This window comes from Ischnura elegans, chromosome 1 (assembly GCF_921293095.1).
Source record: "Ischnura elegans chromosome 1, ioIscEleg1.1, whole genome shotgun sequence".
NCBI classification, from domain to species: Eukaryota; Metazoa; Arthropoda; class Insecta; order Odonata; family Coenagrionidae; genus Ischnura; species Ischnura elegans.
The window spans coordinates 25968627-25989060 of NC_060246.1; the positions used below are offsets into that span (position 1 = coordinate 25968627).

General features: G+C 42.1%; 1 protein-coding gene across 1 annotated transcript in view; it reads left to right on the forward strand.

Annotated features, from left to right (window-relative positions):
- The window catches only part of LOC124157628 (LIM/homeobox protein Lhx9-like), a 49766-nt gene extending 33051 nt beyond the window's left edge, over window positions 1-16715 (forward strand). The window contains exons 2-5 of the mRNA XM_046532530.1: window positions 5604-5809; window positions 6068-6157; window positions 14425-14690; window positions 16322-16715. Of these exons, the coding sequence (XP_046388486.1) occupies window positions 5604-5809; window positions 6068-6157; window positions 14425-14690; window positions 16322-16615 (856 nt within the window). The 3' untranslated portion in view covers window positions 16616-16715. The remainder of the gene's footprint in view (window positions 1-5603; window positions 5810-6067; window positions 6158-14424; window positions 14691-16321) is intronic.
- The last annotated feature ends 3719 nt before the right edge of the window (window positions 16716-20434 follow it).

Consider the following 20434-nt stretch of genomic DNA (forward strand, 5'->3'; position numbering starts at 1 on the left):
GTAAAATATGAACAAACCTTATGCATGGTTACAATTACTAAATCGTCTACCAGAAAGTCATCAGGTTAAATCGAAACGAAAGAAATTATAGCTATAAAAAATAGAATCATGATCTTATTTTTCTACTCCTTCTACCCCTCCTAAAAATAGATCCTGATAGCGAGTATATCTTACTCTATAGTTCAGTGAATATATGAACCTTCTAGATTCATGGCAACAATTAGTTCACCGTTCTGTAGAAAGTAATCTGGTTATATATACTACAATTTATGGTAATCGTTTTTTTTCAAGAACAAAATTTAAAAAAATGACCGTGGTACACTCACTAGCTCTACGTATTAATTGAATCTAGGCTAGACGTGGTCTGGTAAAATTAACCGGGCAGCCGCTGCCCAACGTACGGTTCATAATGCTAGACTGAATCTGGCAAAAAGAGCTCGGATTCTCGTAGTTGTAACCATGATTCACGTTATTCTACCCAAGAGGATTTCAATCAGGATCAGTGTGGTAGGTTCAAATGAACATTTTTCTGCGTGAATTTACATACGCCTCTTTACCTAAAATCCTAAGAATAGCGCTTGTGAAGTAACCGTGGTTAAAATGCGGGCCACATTCATGCTGACCCATTACCTACGCGTTGGGCTATGAGTGTTTGTGGGTTTTCGCAAATACACTTTTTCGCGGCATCATATTTTTTGCAATTTTTATTACATGACTTATAGTATTCGCACCCTCACATGCGAATTTTTGCACGACTCAGAGTGGTATTCCGACCTTACTATACCATTAAAAACTGCATATATCGAGATATCGGAGATTCGAGAAAACTAAAGAGCCCTACACATAGTTTACCAGAGTTTCCTATTTAAAGGATCTAGAGAAGTAAAATTTTTGTAGACACATAATACGCTGGATCCCTCAATTTCTCGCGTTTTCACCGCGTTTAACCCGGGAAATGGAGAGATCCACAAATTCTGAACGCTACGGAAGACTACGAGACAAAATTCAAATTTCTCTGCGTGTATGTATGCATACTTATCCCTCGCCGTCTTTCACGCCTCAATAATTCCGCTTCGAATGTTCTCTCATTTTTCTTGTACACGGTATCCCTTAACCACGCAAGTTGTGGAGTCCCGCAATTATCTTTCATGTTCGGAAAAAAATATGATGAAATTTAAAATAAAAGAGCAGGGGGAGAAATTCATCGCGAATAAAATAATTTGTTCTGCCTCGGTTTTCTTGGGCAATGTAAAGACATGGCTTTGCTCTTTCGGGAGCGTAATAGTAGTTCCGTTTCACCTGAAACAGTTTTTTCAGATCTCCTGCTAAAGCTTAGAGGCAAATAATTTTGAGGACTATACCACTTTTCGCACGATGAAAAAAGGATGATAGCTATGAAACTGTTTCAACGCTTAAATAAACCCATAAGAAGCCTGTCGTGTTAAAAAAAATAATGTCACTGGATTAGGATCCAATGTTGGATATTTCTGTGCCGATCATGTATGCAGCCAATAATAATGAGCAACCCTGAATAATAGGAAAGAGTTCCCTTCGGCTTTGGCTCAGTGATCACAATTTAGTCCCCTGTGCCACAATATCGACTTGCGTTGTTGGCAGCTTGTTTCGTAGTCTCCCACAAAAATTAGCTTCGAAGCGTGATTACTTTAAAATACACCTGACTGGTAATTATCAGCATATTCGGGCTCCAATATCAGTTAGTTTTTCACGGCAATTCCTTCCGATACTAAAGTCTAAAATTTTTACATTAGTCAGTAATTTGTCAGCCATCCATGTTAATTGGCAGGATTCGTATTTTTAAGCGTTAAAATAGTATTCGATCTTTGGCGTTTAACAAGGTTCTTGTGGGAATTTGGTTTTTACTGCTTTATGGTAGAGAGTTGAAAAAATAGCCAGCAGTGGAAATTTAATGGTGCACCGAGAGGACTGCGGCATTAAAAGTACCTAGTAGGAGAGCCGTGTTGTAGGAATCACTTAAATATTTAAATTTCAAATTTATTTTATTTCCTGGGATGACTGCAATTTCCGAGATGAAGCAGCCCAATATTGTCTGCAAAGATGGTGAACCTCTTTGAATAGACTCTGATGAATTAGGAACTATCGTATAATAAATCGAGGAGATTGCCATTATATACCGATATATTTTTTGGGAGGTTTCCGATGTACTATCATGCAATTGTTTTGTTTCAGAAGAGAAGAAGTCAAGTAGGAGAGAGATAGAGTACATTCGCCATCATCATCAGGAGTATTCAATATATTGGTTTGACGCAGCTCAACGCTCAATTCTCCTAACAGCTAATCTTTTCATGCTCCGTGTACATCATCCGAAGCGTGCCTCTGCCGTTCTCTCCTTCTTCCAGTCTTTCAACGACAATTTCCATTATTCCATTGTGTCTCCTACTGTGTCTTATCAAATTGTCCCGTCTTCTTCCTGAGGTTTTCAGAAGACTTCTCTCTCCTGCTTTTCTTATAACTTCCGCATATGTCACACGATCTATCCATTTGATCTTCATCATTCTTCTATGACACTACATTTCGAAAGCCATACACCTCGATTCCCTCTATTCTGCCATCGTTCATTCTTCAGTACCATGAAGGAGTGTGCTCCAAATAAAGGTCTAAATGAAATTCTTCCTGATTTCCACGCTTATACGAGGGCGGTTTTTTTCAACCTCCGATCGCTCATCAAGAACACCATACAAGCGACAGGCGGGCACTGTCCGGATAGGGCAATTGCGCGTCCTCCGCACCACACGCTCAAGTCATTTCAGGCTGTAAGTGGTTAGTTTAAGATTAGTAGCAATCTCATTAACTACACTGCCTCAATTGATTCTCCCGCCAAGTGTGCATTGCGGAGCGACAGCCAGAGAAAACTCGCCGAACGGCTTCAGTATTGACATGTCTGGGCCTTAATGCCGATAAAAGAGAATTCTTTTAATGCACTGTGGCTAGAGGGTAAAACAATGTGAAATATTACGTCCATTGCCATTCAAAACAAAAGAAGAGATATGCTGACTTATGGAAGTGTTCTGATCCGCGAAAACGCCCGTCATCTCAGCGCTGATTCAGCCCAACTGCTCCTTGAGCAATTTCAATTGGACATTTTCGATCACCCGCCATACAATGTCTACGTAGTGCCGTGTGACCTCCATATTTACGCTGAAATGAAGAAGTGCTCGGAGGGAAACGTTTTAAAACAGGCGATGAGGTTCAGGGCAAAGGCAAAATTCGTAGGAAGTCATTGGCGGCAACATCCTATGAAGAAGGTATAGCAAAGCTTTTCCACAGGCACGACCAATTCCTCAATCGCCGAGGCGAGTATGTCTAAAAGATTCTACATTTTTTCAACATTTAGCAATGAAATAATTTTTAATCAATCGCTTCGTCTCCTGTTCATTACCCATCGGATGTTGAAAAATAAACGGCCCTCGTATTAATACGGCCCGTAAACCTGTAAGACGACTCCTCTTTTTGAGGGACTGCCTCTGCTCTTGGGCTACTACACTGACTATTTCCTTCTTGCTTCGTCCATCGTACTTTTTGACGTCGAGTAAACAACGAAGCTTTTTGGGCGACTTCTCAAGTAACAAACAATACTCCTTCACCTCTTCAAGTTTATGGCTCACTTATTTCAGGTTGGCCTTCGCCTCATCTCTTCTACTGCAGACCAATATTTTTGTTTTAATGGAATTGATTTTCTGCTTGATTGTAATCATTATGTTTTTCATATGCAGTAGAATTTTCTTCAGGTTTCTCTGTCTCTGCCATAACTCCAGTTTCATGGGAAAATCGCAGCATACTAATTTTTTCACCGTGGATTTTGACTACTACTGCCTTCTCTTTCATTTCGTTGATGGCTTTCTCAATTGAACGCATTAAAAAATCACTGGATCACTCCAGTCTTATTTCTTTCCTTATTCTTGCTTCTAAGCAGTTGGATATATATTTAATCACATTTACTTAGTTTATGTATCTATGGGGGATAACTCTCAAGTCGTTATAGAATGCTCTAATTACTTTCATGATCGCGAACATTGAATTCCTGTCTAACTTATCTAAAGAATCTTCTAAATACACAAACGCGATTAATGCCGACGTTTTCTTTTCCATTATCTTCTCTACGAGCAGGCGAAGGTCCAATGTCTTTCCTTGTGCCCTTGTTTTTAGTAAATCGGAATTGGTCTTCATCCAAGAACTCTTTTTCTTTCTGTTCTATTCTCTTGTAGGTGATTCTCTATCCTACATCTTCGACGCATGAGTCATGTACGATGATATTCTTCTCGAAGTCCCTAAGCACGCTTCCTGTTTTGTACATGTTGCAAATGATTTTATAGAGCTGAGATCTTTTCTCCTGCATTTTTAACCAGCTCAGAAGGAATATGGTTAGTGCTTTATTCATGCGTGGACTCTTCATTGCGGCGCCGAATTTGGCTCTTAAGATTGAATCCCATATCAACATATTCGACTTCACTATCCTCTATAATTATTTTCGGTGTAAGATTATTTCTCTCGTGCAAATATTCCAGGTAGTCCTTTCGTCTCTTCAATTTGTCTTCATTTTCAATCAGGATATCTCCGTTCTTGCTCCTAATGGCATTTCACCCTCCACTCTAGTCCTTGAAGTGGTTCCTCACCATTCAATTGGTAGCACCTACTTTTCCACGTGAGAGGTTGTTCTGCTCATCTCCACAGAAATTCATCATCCAAATTTCTCTAGCTCTCCTCGCTTTTTGACTTCCTATTTGCGACTTCCTGCATGTTAAACCTGTACTTCTACGAAATCTACCGGTTTGGTATCGATCTTAACTATGATTAACCTTACATTATGCTGCTAAAAAATTTTACCCGTATTTCTGCGGTCTTCCTCAATATTATCCCAAATCAAGTATTATCGTTTAGAGATCCTGCATAGATAAATTCCACTCCAAACTAGGTGAGATTCAAATATAGGATGGATCAACATCTTAGTTACTTTAGTTTGTGTAGATCAGCGGCGCAGCGAGGTGGGGGTTTTGGGGGATAAACCCCCTCTCCCATAGAGCTCAGAGAAATTTTTAAGTGAAGTCTATTTTACTTATTTGGATTGTTATTACTTATAGAATAGTGTGAGGATTAATAAAAAAAAATCCTCAGAAGGCCGTAGAACTCACCACTTTGAGCCATTTATCTTAATTTTTTCTGGGAGAGGGACCCCGCACCTCCCGCTTACCCTGGCGGGTATGATATACCCCCAAATATTAGTTTCACCTGGAACCCCCCAGACTTAATACCTAGCTGCGCCCCTGGTGTAGATATCATGTAGCAGTTCCACAGGAAACGCCGAAGACAGTTTTCAAAAACCCCTATAATTGTTTGAAAATTCAATGCAGAAGTGCATATATTATATGAATATATTTATGCATATTTCGAATTTAGCATTTCACTTACACTACATAACCTTACGGTCTCTTCTTAATTTCTCTCTAAGGTTGTTCACGGTGGTCCATAGAGTGCTGCTCTGTATTTATTGCACAGATATCTTTGTGAATACGTCGAGATTCGATTCCACTGCATAACTTGATGGCCTTTTTCCATTTCTCCCGTAGGTTGTTCGCGGTGAAGCGGTGCGGGCGATGCCGCGCTGGGATCTCCGCGAGCGAGCTGGTGATGCGCGCGAGGGAGGCCGTCTACCACCTGCAGTGCTTCACTTGCGCCACCTGCGACAGGCCGCTCACCAAGGGCGAGCACTTTGGCATGCGCGAGGGCCTCGTTTACTGCAGGCCGCACTACGCCCTGCTCTTCCCGCCCCCGTACTTGGGTGGGGGCGGGGGTGGTGGCGGTGGAGGAGGAGGCGGAGGCGGCGGGGGCGGTGGAGGTGGACCGGGGGGCGGGGGCGACGTTCTCGGCCCCCAAGGGGGCGGCGGTGCGTCCCTCGAGGGTGTGGCGAGGCCGGAGGGTCTGCTCCTGTTCGGCGGGGGCGGTGACGGGGGCGAGGAGGTGGAGGGGCGGCTGCGGGCGGCGGCCGCCAGCGTGGTGGCGGGGGCCGCCTTCTTCGGTGGGGGCGGAGGCGGGGGCGGGAAGGGGCGACCGCGCAAGAGGAAGGCGTCCGTGGCGGAGGCGGAGATGGTGCCCATGCGACTCGCGCCCTCCGGGTCACTCGGTGAGTGCCTCCTCATCACAAAATTCACTTTACACCCTGATGCAGTGGTTGCCAATTGAGACCCGAGAAAGAAAACTCAATGCAGTCGCATCTACAAGAGTGTGAGAGACAAAGAGAGAGGTCATACCCCGATTGCTCCCTACTTTATTTCACGATTTTTTTCCTAATGTCTCCGACAACCTCAGTGACCAAATGCCGACGAATGGAGCAATTTAATAAAAGCTAGGCGGAACTTTGTTGGAGCATACCCTTTTTATTTGTAAACATCTGATTTCCTAACACCGTCCGCCTCACGTCCATTGAGGTGGCTCTCGGATTAGTATATATATGTAGTTGGAGGTAAAGATCAGGCCGAAGGTACACGGAAGGTGATCCGGTACTGTCAAGAAGCATTCCCGAACAGCTGCGTGACCGCCAAACAATCCATAGGCACAATAGAATTCGTTCTGGGGAAAACTCCTTCGCAGTCCTGTTCACGCCTCCACGCGTTTTTCTTACGGGTTGTTTGAGGCGGCTAATGAAGAGAGCCGAATTCCGGCTAGAAATACGAGCACCGGGCGAACGGCCTCGCTCGGCCATCTCATTGATCCTGTTGCCTCCAAGCACGAACTAGAACGACGAGGAGGCCTGAACGGTGAGAGTTTGGGTTTTGCGTTAGCTTGCAGGCCTCTTTCGTGGTAACCCAGCGGATAGAACATTGAGCCTCTGAAGGAAGGGTCACTCGATCAAATCTCGGTCGAGGACTTTGGACATCCCTTAAAATGAGAGGTGAGCATTGGAAACGAACTAAACCAACCGAAATCACACTGTTGTGGCTAGTACGAAGTAAGCTTTACCCCCACATATCGAAACCAACCTTCAAGCTGAATTATTGAGTAAGGGATTAATCTATTCCACAACAGTGCCTTGTATCAGTTTTTGAATTGTCTAATTCCTCTTGCGACTTGTCGTTCTCCTGTGGGTAAGGTGCAGGGCTTCTCTTATCGAGGGGTCCCGTGTTCATATCCCGGGTCATTTCGAGAAACCTTGAACCGAATCCCCGAAGGGCGGGGCGGCCCAGGAAAAGCCCCTTCCCACCCTTGAATATGTTATATCGTCATGCCAATGACTTAGTCTGGTTGAGCTCTACACTCATCTACTGAAACCAACCTTCGGGCTGAACCGCTGAGTGGGACTTGTCTATAGCAAAATCCAACGAGGATCGACCTAAACTAAAATCACAAAGTTTTTCGAGGCGCAGTTACCCTGGTTCTACCAGACCAACCAACGCGCCTAAATCACTTGTCCCTAATCCCGTTGCACGGGGACAGGATTTTCGCCGAATATTTTACTCATCCGACCGCACCCTGAATATGCAGCAAGCGTATGGGATCCGGTGCAGAAAGACTTGATCCGCGAACTGAATAAATTACATGGGAAGGCTGCGCGGTTCGTCAAAAACTGCTACGGGCGTGCAGTCAGCGTTACCCAGATGTTAAGCGAATTATGCTGGGAGCCGCTGGAGACTAGAAGGCTGCGCGCTAGGCTTAGATTGCCTGAACAATTGAGAATGGATATCTTTAAGAGCGACACGGAAAACATAATATTAGAGCCCCACTACATTTACAGGTCCGACAGAAGCGATAAATTAAGAGAGATGATTAGCCGAACGGATAGATATGGTAATTCGTTTTTCCCCCTAACTATAAAGGACTTTAATAAATGTTGGTCGTAATTTCCTTTGAGCACTTCCTTTTTATTTGTAAACAGCTGGCGTTCTATCACTCCCTGCCTCACGCCATTTAGGCAGCTTGCGGGGTAGTATGTAGATGTAGATCCAGCAATCACTAATGATTACATTCAATAATGATCCTGTTCTCAGCGCTCCCTGGCTCGTTTCATTCGACCCCCTCTTACATTGGAACAACTCCCTCTCCGGATTGCCTCCACAGAAGTCTCTTATGCTAATATATTTTAGAGTAGGTTAATATTATCTTTACTAATGAAACACTGACTTGCAATTTTCCACAAAAATAAAATTTAATTCGACTCGAGTTTCGATGTTATTACATCATTTTCAAGGTACAACTGAGAGAGGAGAAATGGGATGGAAGGTCCTCAAGGAGGTGGCTGGAATGCGTAGAAGTGCAAGGCGTGGGGTGGGGGGGGGGGAGGGGAGAGTGGAAAAACCAGAGGAGGTAAAAAGGTTGGAAATTGAAGGGTTTTTCACTCTCTTTTCTCTCTCAATTTTCCACTCTCCCCCCCCCCCCCCCCCCCCCCCACGCCTTGCACCTCTACCCATTCCAGCCACCTCCTTGAGGACCTTCCATCCCATTTCTCCTCTCTCAGTTGTACCTTGAAAATGATGTAGTAACATCGAAACTCGAGTCGAATTAAATTTTATTTTTGTGGAAAATTGCAAGTCAGTGTTTCATTATGAATCAATTCCACTCCATCTCGCTTGATTCTTCGAACATTATCTTTACTACTTCGGCGGAAACAGCAATGGTCTAATTCCTATTTTACGATTAGCGCCAACTTCAACCGTAGGGCGTATATTTCATTCCAGTTCCACCAGGTGGGTCACGATTGTTGCCGACGAGAATCCTTATTGGCAGTTGCCGATCCGTGCTCCGTCGGTCTGATGTTTACCTTCATCTACATACTACTCCACAAGCTGCGTCGTTAGGTGTGTGAAGGGAGGTGATAGAACACCAGCCAATGACAAGTTGAAAGGAAATGCTCCAAGTTCCACCGGGCATTTATCTGGCATCCTTTATTGTTCGGGGGTAAAACGAATTACCATACCCATCCGTCCCTTAATTTAATGTTTCTGTCGGACCTGTTAGTGTGGCTCTAATATGATGTTCTCCGTGTGGCTCTGAAACAAATCTATTCTCAATTATTCAAGCAATCTATGCGTAGCGTGCGGTCTCCAAGCCTTTAGCGGCTCCCAACCTAATTCCTTTAACATCTGTATAACGGTTTTTATGCGCCCTTAGTAACTTTTGAGGAATCTCCCAGCTTTCCTTCCAGCTGCATATTCGAGGACAGGCCGGGCGAGTGCGAAATTGCATCTCTCTTATACTTTTTCATCCGGAAGTATTTCCACTTATATACTTCCCTTTTTCACCTTTAACAAATTCTGGCTCCTTCATGGTTCTGCCATAAATTATTTTTATATGACTCGCAATGACTGGAAGCGGTCTTGTATGCGAATGGGTTTTAAGCTTGACTCATTTTTGTTTTAGTTCACATAATGATAAATGAAAATTTCAGAGTGCACAATTACCAACGTTAAGCCATAAAAAAGGGAAAATCTGACTCCCTTCTTCGACCCTCTCCATAAAAGTCATTTAGAGACCCCATCTGGTTGGATATCCATTATTTCATTTGTCCTGCGGATTATTGCAAATGGCGAGAGGCCCAAGGTTTTGAATTAGTACTTTAACAATTTGACCTTACGCATCTATTAGTCTACTGTGTAGCAACCACTTTCTTTTGTGAGGTCGAATGTTATGTGATATTTTTTTGAGTTCAGGAAAGTCTATTTTATCGCTAGCATCGTGCTGGTGATCTCATTCTTCATCATTGACAAGATTATAGTGTTACACTTGGTTTTGGTTACTTTTAGGTCGTCTTGGATGAATTTTCTTTACATTTTTTGCAATTATTTATTCAACTGTTTGGTCTATCCCTTTTCCATGCTCTTGATAAGTGATCATGGTGTTACAATTTCACAACTTATTCCGTGTTTTAAATCTCCTAGCTTCAATACATTCGTAAAACGTTGATACTCTTGTGAAAAAATAAATGAGTTAAGTGAAATTTGGATCAGGGTTGTAACATAATTTTAGTCTCTCTATGATGAACACTAGTGTCGGTAATTCGTGCTGCGCAAAGTTGGAAAGAAGGTTCACAGCTTGGCCAATTTACCGGAATCAAGAAGCATAGTGTACTACTCTTGAAACCGTCGTTGAAGTTGGCGTTTAACAGTTTCTATGAAATCGCAAACCCGTCCATAAGAAGTCATTTACTCAAACCGAGTTTGAATTTCATATTAAATTTGACGCTGACCGTAAACTATGCATATTAGGAATTTGTAGCAGCGATTGGGCCTTTTATCTCTGCGTGTAAAAAGTGTGCCGTACTGTATTTATACATGAATCTATAAATGCATATTTCTGGCCTTTTTTACTGGCGCCGTGATCTACATCTACATCCACGTACTACCTCGCAATTAGGGGGGGGTGATAGGACTCCAGCCGTTACCAAAAAATTACATCAATTTGGTTGTTGTAATATCATTTGCTATGTGATCAAAACACCATTATACGACTGTAACGACATTACGTAACCTTTACACTCTGAGGAAGGCTCGAGCACGCGAGAAGAAACTTCAGTGGAAGTGATACAAAAATAAACGCAAATAACCCAAAAACGATGTACATTTATAAAGGTGAAAGTGTTTCGGTAAGGCATTTATTTAGAGAATGGAACGAGGGTAGTGAGCAGGTAGCATTAGGATGTTATTTATGAGACAAAAATCCAATTAATTTTGTAGTAGCCCAGGTATGCATGACCGAAGTTCCATGTAGGGGATGAAGTGGATATGGCATTCGCTCAGCTATGCGGGATCATTAGTGAAATTCTTAGAAAGAAACCTCTAAAATAGTGATCGTAGATAAGAATCTCTCTGCGGACAGTGCAGATGGAAACGACGGGGGAGAACATGGACATGGAATAGTGTTCCAGAGAAGGCAATGGATATTCTGGAGGAATGAATTAATAATAGAATAGCGTGGTGGAAATATCGCTTGTGACCCAAAAATTCCAGAAAAATGTGGCAGGCTGAACAAAAAGTTTAATGTTGAGTATTTCAGAGGGAATCGTGGATATCAGGAATTTTTGATCGCGGATTTTTGATTCCCAATCTAGTATTATAATATCACAAATTTTTGTTTTTCACAAGCTCATTCTATATATATAGTTATATATAATGCTTCGAACTTATTATGCCATCATCAGGTCCTTCATGATGATGGCGTAACAACCGAAATCAGTCGTAGAGTTTTATAATAAACCAGTGGAAAACACAGTGTTGGCATCTTCTGACGAGTGGATTTATGATACCGTTATACGAAAAATAATCAGGAAATAAATGCTCAGTTTGGACTTTATTTGAGCTTTTCTATTGTTTCATTTTTACCTCTCTTTATTGATTTTCTCTTGACTCTAAGCTCATACTAGACGCCCAGGGGCTACACGCTAGGTTCAAATTGTTTGAGCATTGGAGAATAGAAATCTTTCAGAGTTAAACGAAGAACGTCATACTAGAAGCCCATTGTATCCCCTGGTCCGAAAGAAACGATAAATTGAGATGGACACTTTGCCGAACGGAAAGATAAAGGAACCGTCTTTCACCCGAATAATAAGGAATAAGGTATTTTTAAAATGCTAGGCGGAACTTCGTAGTCGCATACGCTTTCTGTTTTTCACGGCCGGTGTCCCAATACCCCCAGCCACACGTTTATTGAGGCGGTTTTATAGATAGTACAAAGATGTTGGGACCTCGGGTATGCTTCTGTGATCGCCATTAATGTAATGTAAAGTTGGCTAAACAGTGTTCAACGTTATAATATAGGAACTTCTTAACAGTGGCGTAACTATGGACTTTATTTGAGCTTTTCTATAGTTTCATTTTTACCTCTCTTTAATGATTTTCTCTTGGGGGGATGAGGGGATGTATCCCCCTCATTTCGCCATTTGCCTCAGAGAAATCAAAAAATTGTTTAAAAATCTTGTCTGGATTTGATACATAATAACTGCATCTGCTTAAAGTTAAATTTTAAGTGCCAAAATGTTGTAAAATGCATTTTCAGGCATGTTATTTATCAAAATTTTTCCTGAACCCTCATCCCCCCAAAGCCCCCTCATTCTCTCCCAAAGCATATTCCTAGTTACGCCACTGCTTCTTATACTATTTGGACCTCTTCCCTGAACAAATCAAATAATTTGTTATTTATTTATTAGGCAAAAGTATTACACAACCCTAAATTCTCTAATAACCATGTCATTCAAATATGCATCCGAGGCATGTATGAGGGTTTTTGCGCGGGTTCGCATGCAACATATAATGGTTAATGTTTGCGCATCCAGTATATCAAATGATAGCGTCTGAGGATGTTCATTATAATAGTTTGAAACCAATAAATTTGCAACTACTTCGATGAGGAATTATGTGTATTCTTTCGTTATTTCTTAACAGAACCTGTATTTTATTGAGAAACTACTCTATGGAGTAGATGTTACTTTGCACCTCATCGCTTGTGTACGGTCAATGCTAGGCTACACCGTTGAGGACCTGAATATTTATATCACTGCTCTTCAAATGTGTCCAAACATTGGGTTGGTTAAATGTTATGAATTGAGGTTTATTCACTTTTTTCATCTATGCACCCTGCTTTTATTTTTTTTACCACCTACAGCTGTTGTCACTGGCAAGCTTTTGAAATTAAATAACTGAATTATGATTTTTTTCTTGAATTTCATGGAGGAACATCTTAGAAATTTGTACCGCCATTTCTTCTCCTCTTACATCACTTAATGTTTTCAGAAATTGCCGTCATCATTGAATACCGCTGAATCCGCAGACAAACGCTTAATAGGATAATAAAATAAAAAAATTAATCCTATCTAGTTAAATTGTCATTTTTACATACCAGTACGAGAAACCAATCCATCACTCATTCTAAATTAAAATTTAACATCTTAATTGAGATCCTACGAGTTTGAAAGGCTTATGACCACGTCATTGAGCCTTTGGACATGCCCTTTCTAAAAAAAATAATTCTCCTCGCGTTCTCCCTATGGTAAAAATCTTTAAATTAAATCCATCCTAGGGTCAAAAGTACCCTGATTATGTGCTTTTCAAGTGCAAATCCTCTCATTTCTTTCACTTTCCATTTTGGAAGCCTCTGCGTAAGGTGCGTCGTGTTACGAACTTTGGTTTCCGTTGCATTCATGCCTCTCAAAAACACTGAAAACAACTCATGCGAAAATATTCATTTAGCCTGTTTTACATAATAAAAAAATTGTGTATCATTAACCTGAATTTTTCTCATGGTTAAAGAATGAATGAAGTACTGACATTCCACTTGAATATTTGAAGGGGAACCCGTGTCGTACTTCAAAATATTTACGAGTTATTGCAGAGTTTCATTTATTCTCTCTGAGTTTTCGTGATGGAAAAATGACGCCGGGAACTGTTTCATTCAGCTTTTTCTCAAGAATTTTAGAATCAGGGGAAATCCAGCTATTTTGCAGCATTGCGCTCATGCGTTCGGGAATGCGTTTTTTTCATTTCACGGCTTTGAGCGATTCATTATGAAATTCACATTAGTTCTTGCCTCAGATTGTGCAATTACTTATCATGCAACAATTTTGCCGTGCAAGCTATGGCCCACTTTTCAACTATTTAAATCCTTTCCTCGCTCCTCTGGTTTCTTCCTTCTTGGTTTTTATATTGTAATTTTTTGTCTCATTCCATGTTTTTGTTTAAACTTTTCACTGCAAATTGGAATTAATTCCTTTACGATGAACGATTTACGTTATTAATTATGGGGTGTGTTAAGCAAATAGCGGGAAATTTTGTTCTGAAAAAAATATACACCTGTACAAATGTGGTACAAATACTTTGTCCCGTTTATTTTAACATACCTATGCAAAATGCCGAGCTCATAATAATTCGTCTAACCTTAGAGGTTGCCACTAAAAAAGTATGAAATGAATGAATACAATGGAAATTTAATCACACTTTAGGGGAATTCATATCATCATAATAAAAAATTGACAATCGGATTCTCCAAACCAGCCAAGTCTAAAGGCTGCTATTCACGGTGAACGATTATGCAAATGATCATGCTGACTGATCATGCGAATGAAATCATTCGCCGTGTATAATGGAAAAAGTCGCGAATGAACCGTCATGCGCATGATCATTCAGTGCAAAATTAGAATATGTTCTATTTGGCTCGCATGATCCTGTGAATGATCACGTGACCATTCAGCACGATCATTCACCGTGTATAGAGGCCTTAACAATTTCCGATATTTTCTGTACACACCTCGTAATGTGCCTCGTGTGAAACGGGCTTCATGCCATCCTCTCTTTTTCGCAATTAGAAGTGTTCCTCTCTGATCGAACTGTGTCCTAAGTGGCCGCCGCGGCCAAAAAGGAATACGTTGGAAATCCTTTGTAGTTCACAGTTTTTCGTTTCGTGGGCCAGAGATGCTTCACGCCGGGGACCTGCCGCCCGCGGCCATCGAGCAGCTAGCGGCCTTCGACTCCTCGTCCTCGGTGGCCTCGCCCGGGAGCGGAGGGAGCGGCATGGGCCAGGGCGGAGGCCAACAGCGCACCAAGCGGATGCGGACCTCCTTCAAGCACCACCAGCTGCGCACCATGAAGTCATACTTTGCCATCAACCAGAACCCGGACGCCAAGGACCTCAAGCAGCTCGCGCAGAAGACGGGTCTCTCGAAAAGGGTCTTGCAGGTGAGTCGTGTGACACCTACTCGCCAGAGCTGTGACGTTCATGAACGATTCTTTCAATATGAGCGGTTTATTGTAACGAACGGAACGATTTGAATTGTGGTTCTGTAATCAAATGGTACATAATCAATGACATCGTTCATAATGGACGGTGAATCCAAATCAAGTTGAGGTATGTGGCATGGGCGTACCCAGCAAGGGGCAGCTGTCACTAATGTCACTAATGTCACAACTTGAATTGCCCCCCCCCCCCCCCTAGACCATGGCTTGCCCCTCCCTAGCTACGATCCTGGGTAGGCCCTTGGTTGGTTGCGTTACTGGGTAATCGAATGATACAGCTGCTCATAGACTGCGTGTATGTGAAGTAGCACGAGTAGCAAAGCCGGGAGTTTCGGTTCATTTTGTGGATTCGGTTCACGTGTTTGATTCATGACAAGAATTCGATTCTTTAAATCGTTCATAATGAACGAAGTCAATCACAATCACGATTCTTTGGATGGATTTCATCTCCGACATATTTTATTTACATTGATGTGGAATGTATAGCGAACTAAGTCAAATTCAGTTCACGGCGATAAAAATTGTTTCCTTTCGGTAACCAACCTGCAATTCCAGCATTCAACAACCGTTTCAAAGGAGGTAAAGAACGATAAACCTCTAAGCAGTGAATAATACGGCATTACTACACCATTAATAAATTGGTTCACTTCTTACTTCCAACTATTTAGCATTAAGATGTCAAACTTACACTTCTCTAATTTCTCTGGAAACTAACGTGATCGCCTAGCAACTTTGCGAAATAAATTAGGCGATATGCCATTTGTGGTACAGTGATTTTCGTCTACCAACTATCCTTTAAGCCTGTGGCTATATGAATAGTTGAAAAAAGTGAACCAACCGCTATCTGCAATAATCTCAAAATTTATAAACATTGCAGTTGTACCCTTTGGATTCGAGTATCCTCATTTATCCCGTTACTATAGAGAGGATGTTTTTGTAGCGAAAGAATAGAATGCCATAATTTTTTTTGCTTATGGATTGGCAAAAAGATAATTATTCTTAAGAATTTCTTGGAAAATTTTGACACAATATTCTTCAATCTCATACACAAGTCAATTTTCTTATTTCGGGAAGGGATTTTATTATTATATATTTTATTGGCACGGAAAGCAAACTTCCTGTCCATCAAAGTGTTTTCGTTTGTACTCATTCAACTCTAAACCGTGGAATGCTAACATCTCTTCCCCAAATGAAGGAAAGGAATTGCACATCTGGACATCTTGAAACGGACGTCCAGACTTCCGGTACTTTAAAATACATTGGAAATCGCGAAAATTTAGACATTTTTTGCTCAGCTCATATCATTCAGACGAGATTGCGGCTTGAGATATAATTAATAACTCAGATCTCAGACCAAATTATTTTCCTCAATATTCGCTATACTTTCAATTGAATCTTTCGAATTTTTCCCTTCAAATACATGGGAGTCTGCCATGTTTGTAGGCCCTGGCTTCCACTGCTTGTTGCGCGGTGCATAGCGATCATTATTCCATTATTTAGAGCGAAGTGGTTGCACTGAAGCTTCGATTCTGTCTCTTGCTAATTTGATTGCCGTCCTTCCCTTTCTTCAATAGGTTTGGTTCCAGAATGCCCGGGCGAAGTGGAGGCGGAACATCATGCGACAGGAAAGCCAGCAGCAGGGCGGCGCTGCCCCACCCTGCCCCTCCCCGCCCCCATCGGATCACTCAGCCGCTCCCGGGGGCCACCCAACCCTGCAGCAACACCAGCCCGGCACACCGGGGCCGCCTCCGTCGCTTTTAGGGGGCCCCGGGCCCCCGGACGGCCTCTGCGCCCCGCCGCCCCCGGCCCACCTCGCCGGTCCCGACGACCTTGCCTCGCAGGCCATGCAGTTCAGCGACCTCTACTGACCCTTGCACCCGTGGGCCGCGACGGCCGCCGAGGGGCCCCCAACGCCCCCCGCCGCGGTCCTCGACGCGGCCCACGGGCCCCAACCACCTCGCATCGCGCACTGCGGAGGACCACCGCCCCCGGAAGGCCCCTGCGAGGGGTCTCGCTGCGCAGAGCCGCCTTCCCGGTGGCCCCCTCGGTAAAAAAGGGAGACATCCTGCCGATGCGCGTGGTATTCACAGACTCCTTCGCTACTATATGAATATATTTGATAGGTGCAGTATTGCAGTGGACTGATCTCAGAAGAGTATGTTTCGTTTGGAGACGAGGATGTTTGGGAACCTCCGGGAATACTCCATCTTTTGGACTCCTACTGAAGATGGCTCGTTATTTTCTCTACCTTTGTTTCATTCCTCCCGACGATTAATTTCATGCCGCACTTCCATTGCAAAATCAGGTGTAAAGTCATATGAAAACGGGAAATATTTTTCAGGAAAGGGCAAGCAAGATCTATTCCAAGAGGTCTTCACACAGGTTAGCATGGCAGTGAGATATTGCAGGAACGTTTTCGCGATAGTGAACGGTAGATGGATGGAGTGCACAACGCTCATCTTCCTAGGGCCTATGGACCATTGTTTCTTCCAATGATTGAGATTTTGCTGTTTTTCAATCAAAAATGAGTAAATGGAACGTTTAAAGACCAGAATGACTTTTCCAGGTCTGCGCGCAAGACCTATTCCCAATGGCTTAGATATTTCATAGGCGCGCGTGACAATTGGGAACTGGAGGAAATTCCATACTACTGTGAAGAGTGTGAAGGTGAGGTATGCAGCGGATTGGAATTAGATCTCTTCGACATCTTGAGAAGAGTAGGACCTCTCAGGATTCCTCCTCTATTTACGTTTCTTTACAGGAAGATGCAGCAGGAACTAGAGAACATCATTTCGTATGTCTCGCGCCATTCATTTGATTCATTCCTCTCGATGACTGAGATGGTAGTTTTTTTCCAACAAAAGTGATTGGATTCATCGAATGAAAATATGCTTTTTCACAAGGGTATGGTTAAGACCTGTACATGTAGAGCTCGGCATCCCACAGAAACAGGTGACCTTTAGCAATGGGAGAAACTTCTTCGTATTATAAAGCCTTTAAGGTAGGTCACCAGCTTATTTGTATCAGAAGAGGGTATTATATTTTAGATTAATGGAGTACCTTCAACGAAGCGAGCGAAAAGACAACCGATTGAGCTGCTATACACGAATACAATAGGAACCAGAACAAGTTATATCGTTTGCCCAGGCGCCTCTAATGCAGTCTTCCGACGAAGTTCCAGACGTTTATCAATCGAAGGCTATTCGACTGATGGAATGTTTGTGAACGGAAGTGTTTTTAAGAACAGTGCGGGAAAGATTTTCGTCAGAAGGTTATGTTACTGTAAAAGCCGGAGTTGCGCGTGTATTTGAGGAATTAGAGGAATCGTTAAGGTAAATGTAGCCTGGTGACTGCGTACTGATCTCAGAGGAAAGTTTTGTTTTGGGGTTACTCGGAGAACTTCCTAGAATCCACCATCTTTTGGACTTCCTCGCGGGATTATGTCCTAGGACCGAGTAGGCATATGCCTGGCGCCTCTGATGTATGCCTCCTAACGATTGAGTTTGTGCAGTTTTCTCCACAATAGTCAAACAATGGATAGCATTGAAAGTGTTTTTTTCTGACCTAATGGGGATCATGAATTTCAATGGGTCCGTTGCAGCTCCAATGGAATGATCAGTATTATTATTATTATTTTGTGTAGTTGGCGAAATCTTCCAAAACTCCTCAACCAATTAAGGACTCGTATTTTTTAAGCACTCGGAAATCATCGTATCATTTACTACGGCGTAGATTTGCAAATCACTCGCATCAATTTTCCTTGAAGATGAACAAAAGCGCACACACTACGTAATCAGCTTGTGCGCTGCAGAATCATGTGTGTTTGTGAACTTCCTTTGGGCTAGGAAGGTAACTTTTCCACCATAAGTAATTGAGTGACCTCACTGTGGACAATATCAATATGTTGTATTCAAACGTGAACCACCAGCCGCCATGCTGATGTTTTTGTTAGTCATGTCTTGACCGTGATTATGTCTTCATTTTTTGTGACCACTCCTGTTGCTAATTGGAGGCAGTTATATGGTGAATGAATCGTTGAATGCTATCAGATAGCTTTCTACGGATGCCTTCAGTACTACCGGCAGAGATCGAGCGCCAATCAGTGGCGAGGCATGGGAACGGAGGCAATCGGAGGAACCGGAGGTTTTCGAAGCGGTGATTCAAGCAAACGCCGAGTCCCAAGATCGCGCAATCGTACAAATGAGCGGTGTTTTCAGCGAACTGTAAATGGAAGTACAATACTTTTAAGTGGATTTATTCTCACGCATTCAGAAAAAATACTTCCATGCCAGAATAAATTAAAAAATAAACAAATTTCCAAATTTCACCATTAATAAATTTTAAAAAATCATAGAAAAATTTAACTTTCATAGTTAAGTTTTTCAGATTTTCCACGAATCAAGTTTTCTATGAATTTTCTTTTTCATTCTATCTCAGTTTACATAAGTTTACAGAAGTACAACAGCCGTAACCGCACCAAACAAAAATAATGGCCGTATGGCAATGAATGATGCATAAAAAATTAACTGCTTCTAACATCTCTCTTTTCATTTGAAATTAAAAGGTATGCGTTCAATAAAATGCGAAACAACAAACGTTAAATGAATGCTTCAGATGAATTTAAATGGTCCTCAGGTGACATGGTTAGAATGAAGGTAATTTCAAAAATTTAGAAATGGGTAGTTCCGATTGGTAGCGCCACAAAAACTCGTGCCGAAAACCTCCGCTCCGTGACCAGCACTACAAATCACCTGAATATGAGTCATCAAACGAGAGTACCTCTGAGTTTTGACGTTGACTGAAGTTTGACGGTTTGCCCACACACACTGCCCCTCACCTAACCTCGATAGGTCCCCATTCTCCCCCCTCCCTTCGCCCTGCGTCTTGAGTTGCCCATATAACCCCGGTCAACGATCCTCTACCCCCACCATATCCATTAGTGCTATCGCAAACCGGCGGTCGAGACGGGCCGGTGTTCTTTTTGAGTTGTCGGAAACAGCGATGTTCATTTGCATACGGATGTGTGTCTCTTGAATTTGCATGAACTATTGTGATAGTCGCATCATTTCCAGTGTCTTTGTCCAAGAGAAATGTGTTGCCAATTGTATCGACGGGTTACTTATAACAAAGTATGATCTCTTATCTTCTTTTTTATTTTCGTATAGATTAGAAAGAAGAAATAACTGTTGAAAGCGGTGCAGTGAAATATAAATATATATATATACATAAATCCATATATATCTGTATAAATTTTATCTAGTCAAGTACCTATTAGAAACGGTCGAATAGGGAAGTTTATTAAATTATTGTCTCGAATGTTTTTGTACTTTTTTGTCTTTCAATCCTATTTTGTTGCAAATAAAAACCGTGCTTGAGTAAGGAAGAGGAAACTGATTCATCTTTTTTATTGGCCATCCACCCTGTGTTCATCTGAGGAAAGGTAAGAACATTATTAATAATTATTAAGGAGAAATGGCTTTTTACTCTTGTTTTGAAATTCAACACCGTTGGAACAGCCGAAATAATTCAGAAATCTGTGTTCCCTCTCTTGAAAAGGCGGCAAACGATTTCTACATATCCTTGCGGGGCCTAACGTTGCATAATTTATTCTTTAGGTTTTTTTAGTATGCTATCTATGCAGGGCGAGTACCGACTTTGCTACATTCGATTCAAATCCTATTACTATC